General features: G+C 36.8%; 1 protein-coding gene across 1 annotated transcript; it reads left to right on the top strand.

The window, feature by feature from the left end:
- Window positions 1-433: 433 nt before the first annotated feature.
- LOC110680943 (zinc finger protein 32-like) lies at window positions 434-11,327 on the top strand. Its single transcript, XM_021856723.1, has 2 exons — window positions 434-595; window positions 10,984-11,327. Exons 1-2 carry the CDS (start codon window positions 508-510, stop codon window positions 11,172-11,174), a joined length of 279 nt encoding a protein of 92 aa, XP_021712415.1. The 5' UTR covers window positions 434-507; the 3' UTR covers window positions 11,175-11,327.
- The last annotated feature ends 13,400 nt before the right edge of the window (window positions 11,328-24,727 follow it).

Genomic DNA, 24,727 nt, shown 5'->3' with positions numbered 1-24,727 from the left:
CATTGAAGAGGGGAAAGTTATCCTCGACGGAATGGTGACTGCTGAACCGGCTGAAACGGATTCTATCGAAGAGGATATCAAGGCCGGGCCCTATCCATGAACATATTCAAAGTGGCCGAAAGAGGAAAACCATTGTTTACGGCCTCGGAGGAAGCCCATGCCATCCGCTGCGAATCCTGCAATAAAGCATTCAAGAAACTTCACCTCTTGCAAAGGCACATGAAGTCTTACCATCAGGCTGCCGATCTACCGACGAGGGCGGCGAACGTACGTTCCAGGCACCTTTGGCCACTCTTCCGACGGTGCACAAACCTGATGTGCGAGTTCTTGTTTCAGGAATTCAACGTCCTGGATGAAAAGCATGAGCACGAATCGGCACATATGACCGAACCCAAACCGTTTAAATGTCCTCACTGTCAGAGAACGTTTTAAGGACAAAGTTGGGCCTGCGGCAGCCACATACGGATCCATTCGGCGGTCAAGCGTTACAAGTGTCAGCACTGTGAAATGCGGTTCCATATACGGGGGAACCTAACGGCCCATGAGCGAACACACATCGGAGCGAAGCCGTACCTGTGTCCGCATTGTGGGAAAGGTATGGAATCAACACTCTCTAATACACATTTTTTTTATTTTCGATCTAAACAAGACATGGTCTTTATTTTAATGTAAGTCTATTTTTAGTAGAAAGTCTCTAAAATCTCTTTTTATTTTATTTTAATGATGTAAAAAGGGGGTCAGTCTTAAGTATAAGTTTGGAAACTCAACTCCTATAATACACTGGGAGTTTTGGAGTTTGGGACGTAGGCAACGCAACATCTTTTAACAGAAGGTTTTTTTTTTATTTAGTTCGTTTATTTAAAGGCTCACACGCCGTATCCAGCTTTACAGAGCCGATTTCTGATTTCTACTATGCGTAGAATGTTCAAAACCATTGTTACATTTATTTTCAAAAATAGCATTTTTTCCATCAGAAGATGTATTGATTTGCGCATGATCAGTGTTTGGGGAACACTGATCAGAAACAAGTCTTTTTCGTTCCACTCTCTTTGTTGACCCGCCTCGATCGGCCGTCGTTTGTTTGTCGTCCCATTGTGTTCTGTGGATGAGCTGGATGCTTTGTCATCGTCAGTCCACACGTCGTCGTTATTTTGATTCGTTTCTTCTGGCTCCTCTACGTTAACTGGAGAAGGAGATTGATGATCGATGTTTATCGGCGGGAAGTCGTCCTTAGTGAACAGCCCGACGGAAGATGTCGATGCTGTTGATTCTGGAAGTGTTTTGCCAGCAGGAGCGATGCTTGAATCTGGACATTTCTTGCCAGGATGGAGCGGTTGCGCGCATAGGCGGCAGGATTTAGGCTGGTTGAAATAAGACACCATTGTAATTTCATTTTCAATGGTAATGAATGAAGGTACGTGTCTAAGCAGATTCATCCTGAGAACTCGCACTCCATTGGATAGTCCCGGGAAATAATGCTTCCATTTCTCATTCCGAATGGAGATTACCTCTCCATATTTTAACATATGGTCGGCGACGGTGGCGTGACTCATCGCCGGGGGAAGATCGTGGACACGAACCGTCACTGCCTCACAATCCACGTACACGGGAATCCGAAATTTTGTGTTTCCACAAATCATTGATCGCTTCCAATTGTGTTCTGCTTGGTAGCGCGCAACGATTTCATGTGACTTCATTTCGATGAGCACACAGTTGCGTGAGTGATGCAACTGAATGCTCCTAATATCCTCATATTGGAGTTTTAATTCACTCTCCAAAAATTGATGCACTCTAGCCACTTCGGGGCGAACAGGTAGCACACTAAAATCAACCACTAGGGTGTTTTTTTCGCGCACCGGACATTTTCCAAAAACTGCGAAACAAAGCGAGAGGTAAAGAATGACGTTCGACGCGTGCGATGTCTGGCTATCAACTATAACAGAAGGTTCTTTGAGTTTTGCTTCTACTGTAGAACATGAACAGAACATGAGTCAGTGATACATATAGCGGTAGTGAAGTGTTTTGCCTAAGAATATTGGAAAGGGGGGGATTTTGTGTGGCATTTTGTAAAAAGCTCCACTGCAGTATCTTCCTTTTTGAATTATGCCAAACGACTTTTATACTAAACAACTATTATGCCAAACGACTATTATGTCAAACAAATTTGTGCCCAACGACTGTATGTCAAACGGCATTATGACAAATTACATTATGCCAACGGGGTAGACCCTATTACGGATACGGACCGCATAAAATAATCAAAATTCTCCTTAGATCCTGTGAGTTGTGAATTTCTATTTGTGTTTTAAGTATTTCTCGCAAAATCATGTAGTACGCCACAAAACAGCTGGGTAGGATATTATTATTTATCTTTATTAGGGAGATTTTCAGCCCTTGGCTGGTTCATCTCCGTGGTAGGATAGTCAAAGGATTGTCCTAACCATGATTCAGCAAAAAAAAAAGATCAGCAGAAACTATTTAACATCTGTTCAATATACATACAAACTCAATAAAGAACGTACTTATTTTTATGGAGCATGGATGAAACGATAAAGTTTTTTATTATTTTCTCATGCCTATTGACGTGATTTATATACATGACCCTCAAAATTTCAGGCTCGTTTCAAGATCAATTGAGAATATCAATAGTGAAAATCCTGTTAAGCTAACTGTAAGAATTATCACAAGAAACTTTTTTAATCGTTAGAAAAACAAATAAAACAATGGATCAATGGAAAATGGAACCTCTATGAGAAGCTTCTAGAACATCCATAGAGATTAATTCTCTATGTAATTATTATCAGATGATTCTCGAAGAATGTTTGGAAGAATTTGTGGAGGAATAGATTGTATCGTTCAATAGTGGAATGAATCAAACGAGTTTTATTCTAACCCAACGTTTCGACACTAAGATTGGTGTCTTCTTCAGGAAATCAATTTATCCGTTTTTTGTCTAGTTTTTTTTTTCTTTATTATTGAGATTTTCAGCCCTACGCTGGTTCATCTCATATATTTGTCTTGTTTTGGCCTAACTTTAACTGTTTTATGTCTGACATTTCATTTATTCATTAACCATTCGGAACCAATTCCACTTAACGAATTTTTGGCAAACCAGAACAGTAATTTTCACATAAATTACTTCGAAAAAAAAAATCCACAGTGGAAAAATTTTTTCCACCGATTCTTCCACAGTATCCTCAAGTTGTTAACAAAGGTTTATTCCTGTGTTGAAAAAAAAGGTTTCAACATTTTTCGAGCAAGCCCCTACGGTCGATTTTATCATTTATTACATGAATATTCGTAAGGATTATTTAGAAATTCGTCCACGATTACTCTAAGAAATTGCTCAAAAATTCCTGCTTATTATTCCTTGAAATCTATTATAAAATTTCCCAAGAATTCCTCGATAAATTCCATCTGAAAACTTTAAGTTCCTCCAGAGATTTCTCTAGGCTTTTCTCGAGCATTTTATTGAAGTATTATTGCTGCTTTTCAAACATTTCTTAAAAAAAAAAAATCAAATAGAATTTCAAAATCTGAAAGAATTTTCAAAACTTTCAAGGTTCCACACCAGGTAATTACTACAGTAATATTACAGTTCTTGGCCCGATCATTCATAAGATAAATTTCTAAAGGAATTCTGTCCGATTTTCTTCAAGAAATTTCTTCAATATAATAACTCGAATGTTGTTTTTTCAGTAAGGCCGACACAAATATTTTATTGACTTTTTGACCCATTGATATTCAAACTGTTGAGAGGGAGTGGATTCGGAATACCGTGAAGGCCCCTAACTCTGCGCACTTTCACCAAAATCCACCAAAATCTGGTAAAATACTTACATTTTTGTTCAAATTCATTTTTCATATATTGCTACAATAGTAATAAAAAGTACGCGAAGAATTTTCTTGACAAATTTACGTTTATTACTTTAATAAAAAATAAAATAGCTTTAAAAATATTGAAAAACGTCCAAATTGACTGCCCGTTAGCAAAATGCTAAGGGAGTACCTCAATCACTTAAGTCATTTTAAGCCAAATTAAAGAGAATATATTTCAGATTTTTAGTACGTAGTCACTAGATTATTTATCGAGCAATCATCACTGGTGAAGTGCAACTTATTTTCTCTTCATTTTCTTATTGTGCACATAGTAAGGAATCATTTTTCAACTATGTTCCCTACTATGCGCAGCAGGTATAAAACGTTATTTGCCCTCCAGATGTCGATATTGAAGGGAACCATCGACTTGTCGACACCATCGAGATATGGAACAGAAATTGCTTTGGAAAATTTTTTTAGGGGACCATCATAGTAAGGGAAGATTAAAAAAATGACGTCCATCATATTTAAGGATTTTACAGTACCTAATGATTTTTTTTTTTTTTTTTAAATCTTTATTTGAGTGTATTTTAACACACGAGGGCTAGTTCTACACTTAAGAGTACCTAATGAATGCATGTCACATTTTCGTATACTCCTCCTCCCCTGAACGATGGACGTAATTTTTGAATGCTCCCTAACCATGCAAAAAAATAATTTTGCTTTTTTGTATAGTTTCATGAGTCAATATCGATGGAACATCGAGGTTTAATCGTTGGTTTAGATTTTAGGAAACTAAGTTAAATAGATGTTTTTGGAAAACATGATGATTTTCGATTGTTTTGAGAGTTGCACTTAATGGCAATTCAATTGAATTATAGATAAAATTCATTTCACTTAGTAAACTTGTGTTAGAGACCATACCACGCTCCACTGGGACGTAAAGCCGTATAAAGCAAGAAAATGAAGATTAATTCGGAGTTTAAATGCTAGTAATGCTTTTAGTAAAATACTTCAACTGTTATAAAGAATTCATCGAGTGCCGCCAGAGTTAGGAACCTAAATGCGCAGAATAAGGAGCATTGCAAAATGAATGCGCATAGTTAGGAACACGAACACCCTTGATAAAAATTAAAAATTTGCTATACAAATGATTACTTAGTGAAGCTTTATATTTTTTCCTTATACAAAAGATCAATAAGTATTTGTTTCCAAAATTTTCAGAATATTGGTGTTTGTTTTCAATTAATTACAGCTGTTTGAAAATTGAAAAGCCTTAAGTGCGCAGAGTGATGGGGCCTTCACGGTAATAAAAATCAGCAAAAAAAAAATGAACAAAATAAATTAAAACTCATCGGATTCTTAAGAAATGTTATGAAAAAAAAATGGAAATTTTTAAGCCAAAATGGGCTCGGAAATTTTGAAAGAAGGAAGATAAAAAGTAAAAGTCAAATTGTATTGCCCTATTCTTAGCAATTTATTTAAGAAAATCCAAGGATTCATCAAGAATCCAGATGTAGAACTTACACAATTTTATCAGAGATTACTCAGGATTTTTTTTTTTTTCAAAAAACTCTGAATTTTTTTCCTCATATTTCCCTGGAGACATCCCTAGATGAAATACTGCAACAATTGTTTGAAGATACCCTTTGGGATTTTTTTTAAACAAATATCAAGGCTGGTAGCGAGTCACTTTTTAGTGACTTGGTCACTTTTTTGAGGCTAGTCACTTTAAAGTCTCTTTTTTGAAGCCATTTCAACTAAAGTCACTTTTTTCGTCAAAAAGTCACTTTTTTCAACTATCTTGAGCTAATTTTTCGGGAGAAAATTTTGAATCGGCCTTCTTAATTTAAAATCCTGGAAAACCTGGAATTATCAGGGAATTTTAATTATTATGGCAAAATATGTCCTTTTGTAACACATTTATATCAATCAAAAAAATTTGTTATAACTTGAGGTAGGTATTCATCAATTCACTTTAAGTTATTTTTAATCTCAGTATTTCCTCCAGATGTCTTTCCCACTGATTCTTTCAAAGATTTCTCCAAGCGTTACTTTCTAGTTTCTTCCCGCAGGTCCTACAAAAGTTCTTCCCCAAAAGGTTTATTGCAGAGTTTTCGAAAAAATCGACATTTTTACAAGAAATCCTACAATAATTCCTACGCCTTCAATTATTTAATCCTAGGAATTTTTACAAAGGATTCTCTCAAAATTCATCCACAATAACTCTCCTGAATTGCTCAGAATTGGATAAAATCTTCTCCAAGAATCCTTTGATTAATTGCATCTGGGATTCATTAATAATTTCCTCTAGAAATTTCTCCAGCATTTTTTTATTATCATAGCAATTTATCAAGAAATATATTCTTCAAGAATCCAAGAGATCATTGAGAGATCCTCGTAGGTGGTCATCATTATTACTCACACAAGTTTCATTAGAAATTACTCTAGGATTTTTTAAGAAATTCCTCGCGGATTTTTCCAAAAATTTTCACAAAGAATTTTATTTTTCTTGACATTTTGCTTGTCTTCCCGACCAGTGATTACAAGAGGGTTGTAACAGATTTTGTTTAATTCAGTTAGCGCATTTCTCTCTAACACAATATGCTATAATAAATAGTAGTTAAAATAACAAAAACATATAACATATATTGTTATTGTAACTGATTATGTTTTGATTGTGTTATAATTTCCTCCATCAACTCAAAGGCTTCTAACAAAAATTGAACAAAATTTGTTATTTGTAACAAATCTTGATATGATTTGGATATAATTTTGTATAAAAAAGAAAACAGAATTGAATCGGCAAACCGAGCAGTTACTTGTCGTAATTTCACGAGGAAGTCTTAGAATGTGAATTCGACCACACGTACCTCCCATTAAACTTACTGATGGAAAATTTCATTGTCACTCAGGCTTATATCAACCATTTGTTCTTTCTTAGTCGGCGTTTAAAGGACGCGGTTTTAGGCAGTATTACACTCAATTTCGATATTCTATTATCATTTTTTATTTCAAACTAGTGGTCCCGGCAAACTTTGTCTTGCCAATCAAGTAGGCTGTTGAAAAACCTTATGGATCGTCTCATACAAAATGACAGTTTCGTTCACTCTCGTTTTTCCAACTTTCCCGTTGAATACCTCCGGATATTTATACACACAAACACGTCGGATCCCTTAACGAACAAAACTGAGAAAGAATCATCCAAATCCGTTGACCCGTTCGTAAGCCATTTCGTGACATACATACACCAATCCATTTTTATTTATATAGATATTGATTAATGCATAAAAATATTGACCTTATGAGGTAGAAGAGCTGCAGTTTAAATGGAAATGTGAAATGACAAAAATTCTAATTTTACAAATGTTCCAAATTCTTATTAAAATTTACAAAATAACAAACTTTGGTAATATAAAAGACATTAAATTTTGAAAAGATTGAAAATCTGCTAAAAAGGATTATGTACGTAAATATTAACTATGAAGTTTGAAACAAATGTAGGCAATATCTTGTAATTTTGGAAGCACAATAAAAATGTCCAAATATGGTACTCAAATGGACATACTACCTGCAGAAGATCATATGGAATATTCTCTATTATATTTGATATTGATCGTAAAACAGTATACTAGAATTGAAATAAAATTACTTACGACTTGATTTTCAAGTCACTTTTAGTCACTTTTTCGAGAATCTAAAGTCACTTTTTTGTCACTTATTTCTCAAATCTGGTCACTAAAATAACTTTTTTCGGTACCAATTTTTGCTACCAGCCCTGAAATATGGAAGAATGGATACATTTCTTGAGAATTTGGGACTTCCTTGAAAAATGTATGAAACGATATTGGGATGAATTCCTGGTGTAGTAATTTCTGTGGCTATCCATAGGAAAAAATCTCAGAATAAATTATTAAACGTATTTAAAACGAAATTCTAGATGAATTACTTAGAAAGTTCGTGAAAAATCTCTAAACAAATCCCTAAAGAGATCATCAGAGTTATAGGTGAATAAAAACTACAGTAAAACGAGCAGTAATATTTGGCTTAATGTCAAAAAGAATTCCAAAAAAGTCATCGAAATATTCTTAAAGAAATGTCTGTTCAAATGAGGAAATCATTTTTAATAAATAGAAAAAAATGTTAACTGGAAAAAGTTTTCCACAAAATTTTCCACCGTTGAGAAAATTCGTAAAGAAAAGCCGGGAAAACTATGTTCCAATTAATGGAAAACTTTCAAAAATTTTAGAAATTTTTAAAATTACTTATTTTTTGTTTTTGAGTTATGGCCAATTTTGTGGAAAATGACCATATAGCCTTTTCTTTGAAAACCCATATTTCAATCGAAGCATTTATAAAATTATTTTCTCAAAAATATTTTTTTGAAAATTTTCCACGGCTTTTCTTTACGAATTTTCTCAACGGTGGAAAATTTTGGGGAAAACTTTTCCAGTTAATATTTTTTATTTCCTGAGAAAATTTGCTTTCATTTCATAAAAAAACTTTGTTTCTACGATGCTTCGTTCTTGAGTTATGATTTTTCAAAGTAAGTAGTGTCAGAGGAAAACAAAAAAATCCAACTGAGTTTTCCGGAAAAATAAGCGACCCTGAATTTTTCTCATTTTTTTTTATTCATATATTGATGAGCCCTGCCTGTGGAAAAAGTTTCATGAAAATCTGAGACCCTTCGGCCCACTTTGTACGGAAATAAAAAAAATCCCCTCCTGTTAGGTTTATATTTGTATTCAACCTGAAAAAACCTGGAAATATCAGGATATGCTGTAAATGAGCAGACACTCTGAAAAAGCTTTCTTAGTCTTGTAGTAAGGATTTTCATGCCATTGAGGGGGTGTGAAGGAAAGGGGCGTCTGAGACAACAACCTAGTTGTCAGAAAATTTACTTTGAGTTTTTTCAGCAATCTTTTATTCTAAGAATTATGTTTTTCCGTTGCTTGGAAAAAACATCTGAAAATAGTGTTAGAAAGCTTGGAAACATAAGTTTTTTTTTTATATTCTCAACTCAAAACCGAACAAAATGTCTGGACCCCTCAAATATAGTCACTTTCAATTTCCAGCTTAAGACTTTATAGAGTTAAAATTTTCTTAGATTCACTGTGCACAGAATATTTGCCAACGTTTGTCCTACACATGATTTCAGACGTGGACGCGCCTCTGTTCGAGCGTTTTATGTTTTGCATAAAATTGGTAATAACTTCCATATTTTCTGGTAATGCAATCTGAAACAGTGAGTGACTACCAAATATAATTCGAATGACGTAATAGAAAAATGACACTATAAAAGTTGAAATTGGTATGGACATTGAAAAGTCGTTATAGAGAGATTTATCGCAATAAAAGTTGTCGTTAACGAGCTTTGACTGTAGTATACATAAATCTCAACCCGTATAGGCCTGAATCGAGGATGCTATTTACCATAATGAAAATCGTTTTAGCATAGGCAAGCCAATATTTCAAAATTTGCGCCACTCTAACTGTACAATCTATCTAAATATTGGACGCCGCTTTCTTCTACATAAAACGAAATTATTGTTTGTGAGGGGAACTAGGAATAATGCCCTTTTTATTTATTGGAATGAGCGAACACTTTTTTCTTTTAGTATCTCTGTTTAGAAAAACAGATGCATTTACAGCATTTGTTATAATTTTGCCACAGTAAAGTAAAAAAAAAAAACTGAAGTAGGAATCTCTTCCTAGGACGCTGTTGCAGTTGAACGGAATCAAAGCACATCTCGGTACTGTTTATCATTAGTTCTTTGCTATATTGTTTTACATATAAATCTGAGAATTATAATCATGCAATTGAAAGAGGTGGCTGAACATGACTCGAACCTTTTTTTATTTTCATTCAAGTTTGTTGGCATCGTATATCTGATCGCAGAAAGTCTGAAAAAGTCGTGCCATCCCGAGCAGAAAAAAATAACTTCTGAATACCAAACTAAGGTATTCCATACCAGATAATTCCCAATACTTACAACCTAAATGAGGTATGAATGAGCCCTGCATAAGAGGTAAAAAACCTTAAATAATATCTCAAGCATATTCTACGAACATCAAACTGATAATTAGATCAGGTATTATAATACCTCAATAATACTTGATGGATTTTCATATAAAAGTGAAATTTTTCAATAGTAGTTCAATACCTCCAGCAGACCTCAATAGCTGTCTAATACCTCAATCAAGTATTTTTAATTGTTTTAAAGATTTTTTCAATACCTTTATAATCTTAAAAGTAGATGGAGTACCGTGTACCTTTTAATTCCGCTCCTAAATGCTTATCTTTGACAGATACGCGTATTTCGACTACCACTTGCAGTCTTCTTCAGTGTCAGTTACTCGTATCGTAGTGGTAGTCGAAATACGCGTATCTGTTAAAGATATGCATTTAGGAGCGGAATTAAAAGGTACACGGTACTCCATCTACTTTTAAGTTTATTTATTGAGATTCTGCTTAGAGGATTCATTAATAAGTCCTTTATAATACCAAATTGAGGTATTGACTACTGAGCAATACCTAATTTTGGTATGATACCAAAATATAGTATGCATAAGTTATTGGGAGCAGGGATTGAATCCTGAGAAAATTTGAGATAATCTCTCACGTATCGCTCTCTGTAACTATCATACTATGCTGCACATTATGAGAGACTGTTTATCGTAAACTGCTACAACTTTGATCAGATTGGGGGATAGTAGTGCATGATAAAACCCCTCTAAACATGCTCCAAGCCTGGGGGACACTATTGCTATTAGTAGTTCGTGGATTGTTTATCGTGCCACTAAAGAAAAACACCTATCCCCAACGGTAAACAAGCGAGAAAAATGGATTTTATCAACGCTCTCTCTTTGGGGCTCTCGCTCGCTGCTTCCATTTATCAGACTTGTTACACCTTGCGATACAATGACGATCGTGGACCGCACTTCATACTCAAATGAGAGCGAATTCTGCAATGCCTGATTGGGAGTTATTTGTTCCTCCTCGGGCAAGTACGCATATAGCCTCCACTTTGGTAGGTATAAGGCTTTTTCGTGCATTATATACGATTGAATTGATTCATATTGAATGATGTATAACAAAAGTTATACCAACCAAAATGTTGACTGGGTTTAGTGTAACTCATCACAATCAATTTCAACTTTTAGGTTTCGCTGAGAGAGGCAACCTGAAGAGCCACATCCGCTACCACACGGGGAACGGCCGTACCCATGCTCCGAGTGCCCGAAGCATTTTCGGAACACACTACTCTCGAACGGTGCACCTCCGATCGCACAGCAACGAGCGACCTTTCCGGTGCACCGACTGTGACAAGGATTCTACTCGTCCGGTAAGTTGACTATCCATCGGCGGGTGCACACTGGCGAGAAGCCGTACAAGTGCAGTTCATGTCCGGCCAAATTTGCCGACAGCAGTGGGTTGAAAAGGCACTTGAAAAAGCATTGAAGGCGATAAAGGTGGGATCCAGAAATGTGCGATCTGTTGCGATAATTTTGAAGGTCTTATGATTTTTGAAAGAAAGCCTAAATGTCGTGCCACCTCGTTATACAAGACCGACAATTCTTACCTCACGCCACTCGTAGAATAACCCCAATTCTGAAAAAACATTTTGTGTGTTTCATTTTCTCAAATTTCATGCCAAATATAGTGATTCCAAGGAACCTTCAATAGATTATTTAGAGAGCTGATTAACTTTCATACGGTGTACAAGAATGGGGAATTGTTCTTTTCTCACAAATAAATTACAATGCGTTCAAATTTTTAAAAACACTACAGCTGATTTTTATTTTTCTGTTCGTTTTGTATTTTTTTTTCTTTCGCTTTTCAATTATATGCTCCTATATAGTTTATAGGCTAGTTGTGTGTAGTTGACCTCGATTGGTTGGTTGTTTTGTTGCTTCTCCATTCGCCTCCATTTTTTTCATAACTCCAAGTTTATTCTTTCTCCTGCACACTCTTCTTTGCTGTATTTTTTGTTTTTTTATTTTCAGTTTTCCTTTTTGCTTGTGTTTGGGCAATTTGTTTCGTCTAGTTTGCGTTCAGCATTCTTAAAATAAAGGAAACATATTCGTACTAATACGTATGCATTCTTTCTTTCCTTCCGCTTTTGCTTTTTCATTTTTCACAGGGTTTTAATTGGTTTGTTTGCTTTGTGTTACTTTTTTTGAGCTCGCAGTTAATGATTATTTTTGTTGAAGTTTAGCTTTTTACGAAACTTTGATTCTGTTTACGTATTCAGAATAACTATTTTTGTTCTATAATTGGCTGATTTTTTTATTTTTCGCTATATGATTTCTGCGTATGTTTTGAACTGTCATTGCTTCCTTGCTGATATTTCCTTTCAAGTTGCGAACTTAAACTTTTCCATTCCTACAATGATTTGTTTTTTTTTCCTGTAGATTGAGAGGTAAAAACAATCTAGTATGTTTTCCTACATAGGAATTAGGTTTGGACTATCACTTTCTCTGTGTCTAATATGATATTTTCCTGTTCGATAGCTGCACCGAATGATAGTGGCTGCGGCATCTAAAACAAAATGGTGCTCTATAACTAGAAAAAAACGACTTCTATCAGATTTTTGGCGTCACTGGATGCGTGGAAAATGGCTAGCTTTTTTGAATAAGCTCTGCTTTTTCAATTATTTCAACAAGTGTAGAATGATTTACAATGCTTATTTTTTTTCGAATGAAGGAAACAGTTTACTGGAATGGTAACAAGCGAGAAAGGCTGTGATAGTGTTCAACTGACTTTTCTTATCTGTTCAGTTTTTTTTTGCAATTTGGTAATATATTTTTGTGTTTATAATAATTTTGGCTGGTACGAGCCAAAGTTAAGTACTTTCATACAGATTTATGTCTTTTGCGTTATTTTGGAATAAAATGTTAGCAATCTTTGTATTGTAGTTCTTCTTTATTTATATACACATTTGTAACACTTTTACACTTTTCTTAGTTCCTCCTGTAGCAGTAGTAGTTCGAATTAAATATATTAATAAACAATAAAATCTTTAAACAAATAAAAGAAAACAACAATCATGGAGGGAATTCAACCAAACAGAGAAATCGATTAAAATCAAATGTTTCGAAAATTCTTCGTTCTCTTTTCCGCCTAGTTCTGGTAATTCACAGTCGGAATATTACGAAATAGGAGAATCTACGCCTCATTTACATCGTATAACAAGTAACCTTCTTTTTTCTCACTTCCACTGTTTAAAAACATATTAAAAATTCTCTATAAAACAGTGCATCAATCGAAATGAAACGAAAGACCACAAACACTCTCATATATTACTCAACTGTACATATACCCAAACTCATATCGTCATAAACACAAACACACAGAGATGCACACTCAACAAACCAGTACAATTAGTTTTTCTTTTAGTGTAATATTCTAAATTGAATTCAATTCACAAGAACATCGGATTACTTGCTCGATAGTTCTCGTGCCCGTTTTTTTTTGCTTTCCAAAAACTGTATTGTAACATAGTGTTGTATTATCGATATCTAAAATGACTGTCCGAACAGGATGCGTCTTATTCCTTTGTCCGTTACATACAAACTAATGTTCGTGATTTATTTTTTTCTAACACCTAACTCATTAGCTGCTCTCGCTTCTTCATGCAAGAAGAAGTATTGTTTTCCGTTCCTTTCGATTCTCCATTTCTCTGGTCACGCAATTCAAGTGTAATGTTTAAAGGGCGTAGGTAATAAATTACAAATATGAATATCATAATCGTTAATTATTGTATGGGTTTTTTTTCTCTTTCCGTTCATTGGATTTGTTTTGTTTCCCATTTCCCAACTTGAAAGGTTTTTTGATGGATGCCGATTTCATGTTAGGTTGATTGTTTTTCTAATAAAATGTTGAATAAATTAAGAGATGAGAGGATTACTACAATAGGTGGAAAATGGAAAATGTTATGACAGATGAAATCTAGACAAACGTTAAAAGTGTGTAACAACCTACGCAAAATGAAGCATGTTTCGTCCACCCCAGGTGTAATTTAACTGATCCCGAAAAATCTCACCATTTCATTACCAGGTTGAGCTGATTGATTTTCATCGATTAGTGGCAAAGTTTACAAGAGTTTGTCGAAATGCGCCATAGGTGAACGTAAAAAGCTTCATTTTTTTAATGTTGTTCCGCTTTTTTCATATAATATTTCTGGAAAAATGATTATTCTGCGAGTCGAATGAGTTTACATAAATCAATTAATCCTTAGGAGACAATAAATCAATTGGCATTTCGTCCCCCTATTTAATTCAACATTTTTATAACGATTTGCAGAATTGACCTGAAAGTTACATAGGTCCCATACAATTCGTAGCGAAGCATTTGCAGTAACCTGAAAGGAACTTCAGCTTTTCAACATTTTGTTTAGATAACCAGTTATCGATGAATAATTGCAGATGCATTTAGAAGTTTCAAGTTTAGGGTTGGATTACTAATTTTCGACCAATTAATGCATTGATTTGGCCTAGTATGACGCTTGTAGATAAAAGAGTATTCTCATAATACGAAGCCATCAATGTGCCAGTATCCGCTCATGCCCAATTTCCGCTAACTAGTGTAAAAATTGATTATTTGTACCAAAAACCAAAAGTTTTCGCAGCGGATATATTCTAGCAATATTAACAACTTTCAATGAAGTTCGTCTGACATTATTTTCACTTGATAAAATAATTCTTTATTTGAAAACACAAGACCTCGTGAGCGGTTATTGGGTCACTAGGTATTTTTGTGTGTTCCAAGATTCATGCAAAAAATTAAACAAAATTTGAAGAAATGTCGATTTTAGTATACAAACCTTCTTTATTGCAGTGTAGTAGCTAAGGTTTGACCATAAAAAATTCAGGATAAAAACAAATTCGAAATAATGCATTTTTTAGTAAGTTCGTCTCGAAATCTGTTTAGCGGAAATAGGAACACTTAAATGCAGTAATATATGCAATTAAGAATTTTTACTGAAGTTTTTCAAATTATTTTTATTTTGCTGCTGATTATCTATACTTGGAGCTACATTGTGACATAAAAATAGTATTGATCGACACAATAGATATTTTATAATAAAATTTGAATTCATACATCCCTTAAATGAGCGGAATCTGGTGCACTGATGTATAAGTCAATAAAACTTCACTACGGGTCATTAGGGTACCAAACTCAAAATGTCAGTGTAGAAAATTGTGGGACTTTTGAAGGAATATGACCCAAGTAATCACTAGTGATCCTTTATAGAGAGATAAGCGGAAGTAAAATGGAATAATTTGGCAACAGACCAGCAGTGCTGTTTTGCTCGGCGTCGAGAATAATATTGTAACACGGACATGACTTCCTCATTGCTAAAAAGTGTATTTTGTTTCGTTATAGATCTTTGAGTTACATATCCAAGCTAATAAACAGTTTAAAAAATCAGCAACTAAACTTGAATTGACAAAATTTAAAATAGAAAAATATTTCATAATTTTACTTCGTGCAAAATTACTTTTACCGAAATAATTCAAGCGGATTACATTACTTATCAAGAAAAGTTCAAAACAAACATAACGCATGTTCGTTTGGCTCACACTTTGACAGCTCTCGTTGCTCGATTGGCTCACACTTTGACAGAAGTGTCAGCTTCCGCGAATCTCTCTTAATAAAGGATTTCTAGTAATCACTAGCCGCTAAATCACCTTTTAGGATTTATAGGGCTAATATAAAGCACGTCAAATCTGTAGTAGCACTATATAAGCAAGCAGGGGTGAATGAACGTGCTATTTGGTTCCTGGGAACTCAGTTGTATGCATGAGCAATATAGTGCATTGTGGCGAGTTTGAGCTGGTCACAAAATTTATCAAATTTATTTACGCTATCGTTCCGAATTCAACAAACTAATCAAAGTTTTCCTAGGAAAATGACGGGAGAAGCCTATGAAAGATCTGTGTCCTGTCACCAGGAAATTCAGAATTCATTAAGTATTTAGGTAATTTGTCAAGATCTCACCAAAAATTGATCTCGCTAAAGATTTAGCTAAAAATTCATCAAGGATCTTTTGTAAAAATATCAGGATCTTGCCTTAGCCAGTTAACGTTAAGGATTACATAACTGCATAACTGCCAGCAAAAAAAAATTGGGATCTCAGGAAATAAAGCCGAGTATCAGTAAATTGTGCTTCGTCGCTAAGCAACCGGACAATTTGTTAGCTGAATCTCGGTTAAGGGGGCAGGATCCGTCATTGATTTTTTTGGAATTTTCAAAAGCAGTTTTTTCGTTCATATCAACAAAATTTACAGGAAAATATGTTCACTGTATACATTCTCCACCGGAAACACAGTGAACACATTTTCATCGAATATTGTTTAGTTTTGAAGAAAAAAACTGCTATTGAAGTTTCGATGATTACGGTGACGGAGCGTTGAACCACAGACAAACAGACGTAACACTTAGAACAATCTCGATCAAATCATAGTCACGAGGACATGTACGCCCAATGCTAAAATCAGCGTGTTTGGCCGACGGGCAGTAGTGTGTAAACGTCAAACACGAACAAAAACGAAGCAGCGCTGCGCGGTGGCAGATGGCCACCTAAACAAATTTTTGAATCGACCGTTAAAAAGGTGGTCGATGGACAATGATGAGAGTGTGACGTCTGTTTGTCTTGTGGTTGAACGTAAAAATTGGAAAACCGAGATTCGCACAGCCGAGCTCATGAAAAACATCGGAAACATACACGGTCTACGAATGATTGGAACAACTTTTGCGTGAAAGAGCGTGAAGACGTCAAATTGCACAAGTAGTGTATTGACCCAATGTTTTTGGAAGACATACCCTCCGAAATGCGTGGGAAGCAGCTTTGCCTGAGGACATTTATGTGAATGGGGTGATAAGGACGCTTGCTCTCTTACGGTACCCTGTTAACGACATTTTCCTTTCCGAGTCCCTACAATGGCAAACACCTCTGGAATTCCAACTAAGCATTTTGAGCCAATTGTGGTACTGGCTAAGCTGGTGATGCAACAACTTGGTGCAATAAGCTTGATTGGGATGACGCTATTCCTAGCGAGAATTCGAAATCTAGAGCAAAGTAAGAGCAGAATTGTACGAAATCAACAACATGAAATTCATAGATGTACTGCAGTAGACGCCCGGTAGCATTTGTGAGTTGTTTGCCTTTGCAAAGCATCTCGACGAGTTCACGGTTGCTGTATTTACCTGCGGAGCTTTAACACTGAAAGAATAGTTGGGTGTGAAGCTGATTTGCGGCAAATCTAGGTAGCACCTTTGAAAGAGTTGAATCGAACAGAAAAAGGGGAAGCCCACAATCGTAGCTGACAATTCTGAGGCTAGAATTGTGTGCAGCACTATTGTTGGCAGAGTAGATTCAGGACAGGGCGCGAAGCCTTGGAACTAAACATTCAACTGATAGTTCTATAGGTCTGATTCAGAAATAGTTTCGGGTTGGTTGAAAAGGTTTGAACTCTAACTTGCCGGTGTTCGTGCGAAATAGAGAGTTGAAGATTCTAGCACTGACTCAAGATGTAGAATGGCTGCACATCGGCACGAAAGACAACAGTGGACCTCGTATCTAGGAGTCGTCAACCATTGGAATTAATAAATAGTGGACTATAGTGAACGGTCCGGCGTTTTCGGAAATCGAGGAAGATGAAGTCGCTATGGATTGTCCCGAAGAAGTGACAACTGCAAATACGGTGTAAGCGCTTGTGAAGAATCGTGGCTGTAGTCCAGACTGTAGTGGCACAATATAGTCAGCTGTACGACGTGATTTTGAGCTGTAGTGACTATCGCAAAACACAGAGAGTATTGGTTACGTGGCTTGATTATTCACAACTGCAGTTTAAGCGTCAAGCAAAGAAGTGGTAAATTAATGAGCTGTGACTATCGTGCGTTGTTAGCGATGGTGAGAGCTGTTCAGCATGTCGTCTATGACGAGGAGATTAAAGATGTTGAACGCAACCGACCGTGAGAGGTAAGCTCAGAAATTTGTCCTATTTACGATAAGGATGAAGGGATACTGAGAGTTGTAGGTCGAATCCGACATGCCACATGACCAGAAACGCCCCATGATCTTACCCGAGAAGAATCTTTTCACTGATTTGGTGATTGAGACGATCTATCGAGAGCAATTACACGTTGGAGTGAAAGGATTACTTGCGAAGGTATACAGCAATGCTGGCCTGTGAATGCAAGACTTACGTAATTCGCCCTCCCCGCTAATAACAGTCCTATAAACGAAAAAGGCGAATTAGCAGGCTTGTGATTACTTAGGGTTGGACAACACATCTCGAAATTTTGTCGGTCTCGTGGCATAACCTGGAATTTTATTTCTCCGCGAGCGCCCATCAAGAAACTGGAGTAGACCGTGAAGAATCGTTTGAATAAGGTGCTGAATGAATCGCATTTAACGTATGAGGGAGAGGTGTACTTTATTGCACTAAAATGAAGCGATCCTGTATTCGCGCACTATCATCCGGCAAAGTGATAACCCTTCGGAGCACCAATCTTTGAATGAAGGACATTTTTTTGGTAGGGGATTGCTGAACCTTAATATGCTGATCTTGAAACAGTTGACATTGTCCCGCCATCAGTTGATCCAACGGAAAAGCAAGTGTTTGGCGTCGATGGTCCGCTGAATACGTCACAGGATTACAGAGGCTTGGAAAATGGTTCAAAAATTTAGCCCTTTACCTCGCAAAAACATGGGAAGCTGAGCGAATAGCACTGCGGAACACGTTTTTGTTTCAAGCTTCAAAAATACCTCTGCCAAACCGATATGAAGAAATCATTGGAAGAGATAGAGTGAGAAGAAATGAAGCAGCAATGATACTCTTAAAAAAGCGCGAATTCTACAAAAAGCTCAACGCATATGTGTCAAATAAAGATGAAGTATCTCGCCGTATAAGCGCGAGAATATGAAATGTGGAAAACAGTACTACGATAAACTTGCATGGTGTGAAGTCAGAACACTAAAGGTAACAGGAGGGAGCAATGTGTCGACTCCCAGTGTGGGATGCAGGCAAAACGGAAACCTCTCATTATGACTTCGATGGATTAAAATTATGATGTTGCACTTCCAAATTTGCTGTTATTCTTCTTTTTAGTATGACTTAGTAGTTTATTTGAGAACTTTCTTTGCCAAATCTGCCAGTTTTGTAGTCGTGTATTATGTGATAGCCATAATATTTGAATGAGAAGGTACCATGGTTCAGAAAGTCTATGAAATGTTCATTACGTAAAGATCTTGAACCATTTGGAGGGATGACTTTAATTTATAGCGAGGACGTTACACTGGGCCAAGGATTTCAGAATGCGGTAGGGAGTGTTCTTTTAAAAAAGAGACGGCAATGATAGCAGACGACGTAAATGTTGCAGGTAGAGACAAAGCAGATGTAGTGTGTGTGATGGTGAGGTTATGCTCAATGGGAATGTATTGTGCTGAAGATTTTGTTTATCGAGGAATAGTTAATTTGCTCCGTAAACTACGGTGATGTTTACGAGACTTTTCTATTTGCGAAATTTTGACTATGAGACTCACATTCAATGTGCGAAGTTTTTGACTGAAAAAAAATGAGATAAAATGGCGACATAGGATAGCCATATCACATAGCCAGCACATCATGGTGTATCGAAATTCAAGAGAGGTAATTTAAAAACATGTTATGTTTACAGAGATGCAATGCATGAAATGTAATAGCAATTTTCACCTAGCTGCCAAAGAATCACCCTACGGCTGGCAACGTATTTAAGAAGTTTTACTTAAGTAAATCTATGTATGTGTAACCATGTGTAACATTAGAATAGTTCACATGAGAGAAAAAATTCGAAAGCACAGCTCCCATACCTTCACTAGAATTAGAATCCGTCAAAATTTAAAAAAAAACTCTTATCTTATGAAACAAATGGAACGATGACACGAATCCAAAGCTTGTTAATAGTGTTGTAATATCGATGAAGCAAAAGACTCCAACAAATGCATTATAGATATGAAAGCTGTGTCTTTGTAATTGTGTCATAAAATGCAAACTTTCCTAATGCGGACGCTTAGATTTTTCGAGTGCATTGATTGTCCCGAAACCCATTACGTTTGTGCCAACAATTCCCATTTTTGTGTGAAATAAGTAATAAACCCTATGTAGTTATTGTCCGTTCCGAAACAGAAAGGAAAACGCATTCTTCCCTCGAACCAAAAGTCTGATTCTATTACACACCTCACAGTAAAACATATTCTACATTGTAGTGACTGGCTGCATTTTGCTGTAGCTTAAAACATACACTAATTCCAGAAAGAAAACAGGGAATCGTTCATCCACATCTCTTCAAGGAAAACACAAACTATGGATGCCACCTACCTATTGGAACACTTGATCTCTTAATTCCAATCAGCGCTAATAAGTTAATGCTTAATCACTATAGGTCTCCCCTTGTTTCGAATCGTGCCTATAACTGATTAGACGACTTTGTGCTGTTTACTATGTACATTGTGAACTTTTGTTTCCTAGCACTAAGGAATAACAAAATATGGGTTCCTCCACAGCATAGACGTAAATGCTAGTTGTACCAAAAAAACACGCGAGACTGTAGTCAATGGACGACGATCAATTCAAGAAATAACTCACTAGCATCATCTGTACAACTTCTTCAAAGCTATTCTTGATCCTTGAACCTTACTCCTTACTTCCTACATCGCTTTTGGGTATATCAGAGGCTACCAGAAATTGCATACCTACTTAAATGGCATTTGTGTTCTTCCTGTGTCGTCCACTAGTTGCATAGGGAATTAGTACTTCTACTTACGCAGGCGTAATTTTGGATGAAGAACGGCTTGTTTAGATTTCACTCCAGGGCAGGTAGTTTAGCCATTCTACGCCACGTAACTGTTTGGCCGTTCCCGCTTGCAGACGGCGAGTCGTCGTTTCAGCTCGGCAAAGTGGGCCGCTTCTCCGGACCAGGTCCCACGCCTGGCGCATCATCTCGTAGATCTCCGGCGGGCAGCCTTCGGGGGCTTCCATCTTGTAGCCGCTGCCGACGTGCTTGACCAGTCCGCTAGGGGCTGCATGTGGGAGGAAACAGGAGTAGTATACAGATTTCTAGCTAAAGGGCGTTTGCGGTTTAAGATTACTTACGATTCTCGGGTTATGGTACTCGAACCGAACGAGTAGATCTCCCACAATAGGATTCCAAAGCTCCAACATGTCGGTTTTGTTGGAGAATTCTGAAAGAAATATTGAATGGATAAATTAATTTGTCAGTCCAAGTTCAGTTTTAGTCAATGTTAAGTGTTTAAAATGCGTAACCAAAGATATAAAATTTATGAAAGAGCGAGATCGTTTGAAGGAACAATAGAAGATTAAACAGGAACCAGGAAATACTAAGGATCCATGAAATTCACCCACATTCCTAAGGAACATCAATCAAAAATTCTCTGGGGAATCCTCTGACGTAATACTTATGCAATTAGTATTTATTCATCAACACCGCTAGTGCATGACCGGCTCCACCATACACAGTTAAAAATAATGAAGATTACACGTCATGTACTAACTTCTTTATGCGATTGTAAACATGACGTCATGTAAATTTAAGTCTAAAGCCATGTAAAATGTGTTATATGTCATGTAATCACACAGAATCTGCTGGATTACATGACATAAATTGAATTTTACATGAACATATCATGTAAATATCCAATGATATTCCACGCTCAATTTTTTTTTTTTTAATGTGCATTATATGTCTCAGAAATTTACACGTTTCTTTCGAACTGTGTAGTAGAATGTCCGAAAGATCTTGAAACTATGGCCCGGTACCCGACGAAATGGAGTGTGGCCAATTACTTACTCTGTAATACCCTGCTGAATTCGGCGTACAAAATACCGGTCGCACATCGTGTTAAAATAACTGAGACCAGTTGGGACGCTATCGCCCGCAGCCCTACACAGAATACGGATACCGCGAGTTTTTCAAAGTTTCTTTCAGAACGGTACTGGTTTACGGCACAAACCAGGGACGGATGTCAATTAAAGTAACGGCGGGGAGTTCCACAGGGAACCATACTTGGCCCAACACTGTGGAATAGATTGTATGATGTAACCTTGGACACTGCCGATGGAGTCGAGATCGTCGGGTTCGCATAGACGTCGTTTTTGCAATAACTGGCGAGACTGCGGAGAAGGTGGAGATACTGACGGCGGAATCGCTAGACACCATAGACCATCACAAACGAAGGTGATGCTGGACAGCAACTGTAAGGCGATTCAGCAGCTCGAGATCAACGTCGGAGGACACGCAATCTTATCGAGCGCTCCCTGAACCACCTTGGAGTAATGACAACGACAGGCTAAAACTTCAACAGCCACGTACACTATGCCTGCGAAAAGCAGTGAAAGCAGCTAACACTGTTAGCTTGGATCATACTTAAAATTGGAGGACAAGAAGCAGTACCAGGCGTCTTCTGACGACCGTATCATCGTCCATACTGAGTAACGGAGTCCCGGCTTGGGCTGCAGCGTAGGGAACCAACGTAACCGAGAGAAGCTGTAGAGTACGTTCCGGCTTAATGCCCTACCACCACTATTCATTCCCAACACAAATTTCTCCAAGAGATCCGCCCGAAGTTTTTTTTCTTGCTACTTGGCAAACCGTTTTTTTTTAAGTTTTTTAAGGCTTCCTTAAATGTCCAGAATATTCCTTCGAAATCCTTTCAGAAGTTTTCATGCTAGAGTTATTATTATATATTCACGAGGTTTGTCAGTAGTTACATCATTTATCTTTAGAAGAATCTCCTGGAATGCTGGATAAAATTCATGCAATAATATGGAAGGCAAGAATATGTTGAGTAATTCATGAAAGAATCCTGGAAGAGTGTCTGAAGTAATTCCTGAAAAAAATATCCTTAAAATATTAGAGGAAATTCTGGTTGAATTCTCAAGAAAATTCTGAAACCAAAAAATTTAGGAAATCTAAAAATGCCTAGAATGATTTTTTCAGAGCAAGATCTGGTGAGAAATTTTATAGTAAATTCGGGGAGATCTGCGGTTTTCCTTTAAGAGTTTGCTTATGAATCCTTAGTTGATTTTCTGAAGGAATATCTGACGAATTTCTGCAGTATCTTTGGAACATTTGGAGGAAATTCATGGCAAAGCCGTGAGAGAAGCCTTAACACCGAAAGAAAATTTGAGCAAATATTGAATAATATCTGATGACAATTTCTGGAAAATATATAGTGTAATGCACGAGGAATTTTCAAAAGAAATTCTTAGAAATACCCTCGAAAGTGTTGGTTGGAGTCCCTGAGGAATCCTCTTAGAAATGAGAAGTATTTCTGGTCTCTGTTAACCAGACAGATTTTCCAGAATGAGAATTCCAAAAGTAATCTGACATCAAAATCCTGGAAAACACCTGATAGACTTTAGCAAAGAGAACACCTCTGAACCCATATTTTGAAGGATTATCTTAGAAAATCCCTAGATGAAGGAAATCCCTCTGTAATAAAAATTCCTGAAGGAACTTAATTGAGAAAACTTGAACGATGCTTTTTGAAATAGGTTACTACTAGAGAAATTTCTGTAGGATCCCTGTGAGATCTCATTGTAAGTGATTCCTAGAGAATTCATTATAGGATCTCCTGGGAAAATAGCCTGGAGAAATTCCAAAAAAGAAATTTTGGAAGAATCTCCAAACGATTTTTTTTTCTCAATACTTGCTGGTTTAACCCTTTATCAATTTTATTGATGAATCTTTAGATGTAATCCCTGTAAAAATTGCTGGAGTAAAGCCTTGGTAAATCCTCTGGATGGATCTACGGATCAATCCCCTTTAGAAATTACTGGACATATAACTTTGGACGAGAACAGGCCGTTGGACCGAAATAAGATTGAGCAATTTAAGTTGAACAAAACTTCTATTATTTCAAAATGCTTAACGCATTTATCAATGTTTTTCTTCTTTTAAGCAAAGGTTATTATTTCTGGTAAATTTCATAGCATGTGGGCTTTTAAGAATGAACGTTATCCTGACCTAACAACAAACAACCCATTTGACTTAAAAATTCATTCCGCCTTACGACCATTAGACATATCGGCTATTTTCGGCCTAATAACCCATTTGGCCTTATAGCCCTTGACCTAACGGCATTCGCTAACAAGATAGATCGCGTTGTACTGCTCAAGAATTATAAGTGGTGATTTTTCTAAAGGAACCCTAAATAATATCTCGTGAAAAAAAATACCTTTCGTGAGTAAAGTTTATCCTCTTCAAAGAGTTTTTTTTAGATACTTGCATTAAAATAATCGCAAAGTCTCTTCTTGGTTCCTCATCCACAATAGGTTTCCTAACGATTGTAATAGTCAAGTATGAAACCCCTTAAACTTACCCCCTTTGAGCGCCTCCGGAGCGGTCCATTGATCGGTAACTTGCTTATACAGCCGTGTACCGTTCGTCCCGCGCCAGTCCGAAATCGGACACCTTGGCGACGCACTCTTCCGAAATGAGCACATTCCGGGCGGCCAAATCCCGATGGATGACCTTCTTCATCTCCAGGTACTCCATCCCGGAGCAGGTGTCACTGTGGGGAAAAGGTGATACAAGCGTTACTAACACTTAGTTTGATATATCTGGGAGGAACACTTACAAGCGAAATTGATTTGATCTCGTCGGGTAATGTGCTGCCTACCCCGCGATCAAGGTATCACCAGAGACCTGTTGCTCATGTATTCCGTCACCAGATAGATGTATTTGTCGTGAAACACCAGTCGATGAATTTGACCAGATTTTCGTGTTCGAGGGTCTGTAATTACAGAATCTAGAATTAGAAGAACACCACAACTGATGTACCGCATCCAACTTACGTCATCACGCCAGCCTCGGCAAGGAACTTATTGGCGCCGCCCG

This window comes from Aedes aegypti, unplaced genomic scaffold, assembly GCF_002204515.2.
Source record: "Aedes aegypti strain LVP_AGWG unplaced genomic scaffold, AaegL5.0 Primary Assembly AGWG_AaegL5_hic_scaff_2137_PBJ_arrow, whole genome shotgun sequence".
NCBI classification, from domain to species: Eukaryota; Metazoa; Arthropoda; class Insecta; order Diptera; family Culicidae; genus Aedes; species Aedes aegypti.
Note: the sequence above shows the minus strand (reverse complement) of the source record. Positions and strands in the feature narration are given on the sequence as shown.

Coding starts and splice junctions, on each gene's coding strand:
- LOC110680943 (XM_021856723.1), top strand. CDS start 508: ATGCGGTTCCATATACGGGGGAACCTAACGGCCCATGAGCGAACACAC. Junction 596..10,983: donor GTGTCCGCATTGTGGGAAAG/GTATGGAATCAA, acceptor TTCAACTTTTAG/GTTTCGCTGAGAGAGGCAAC.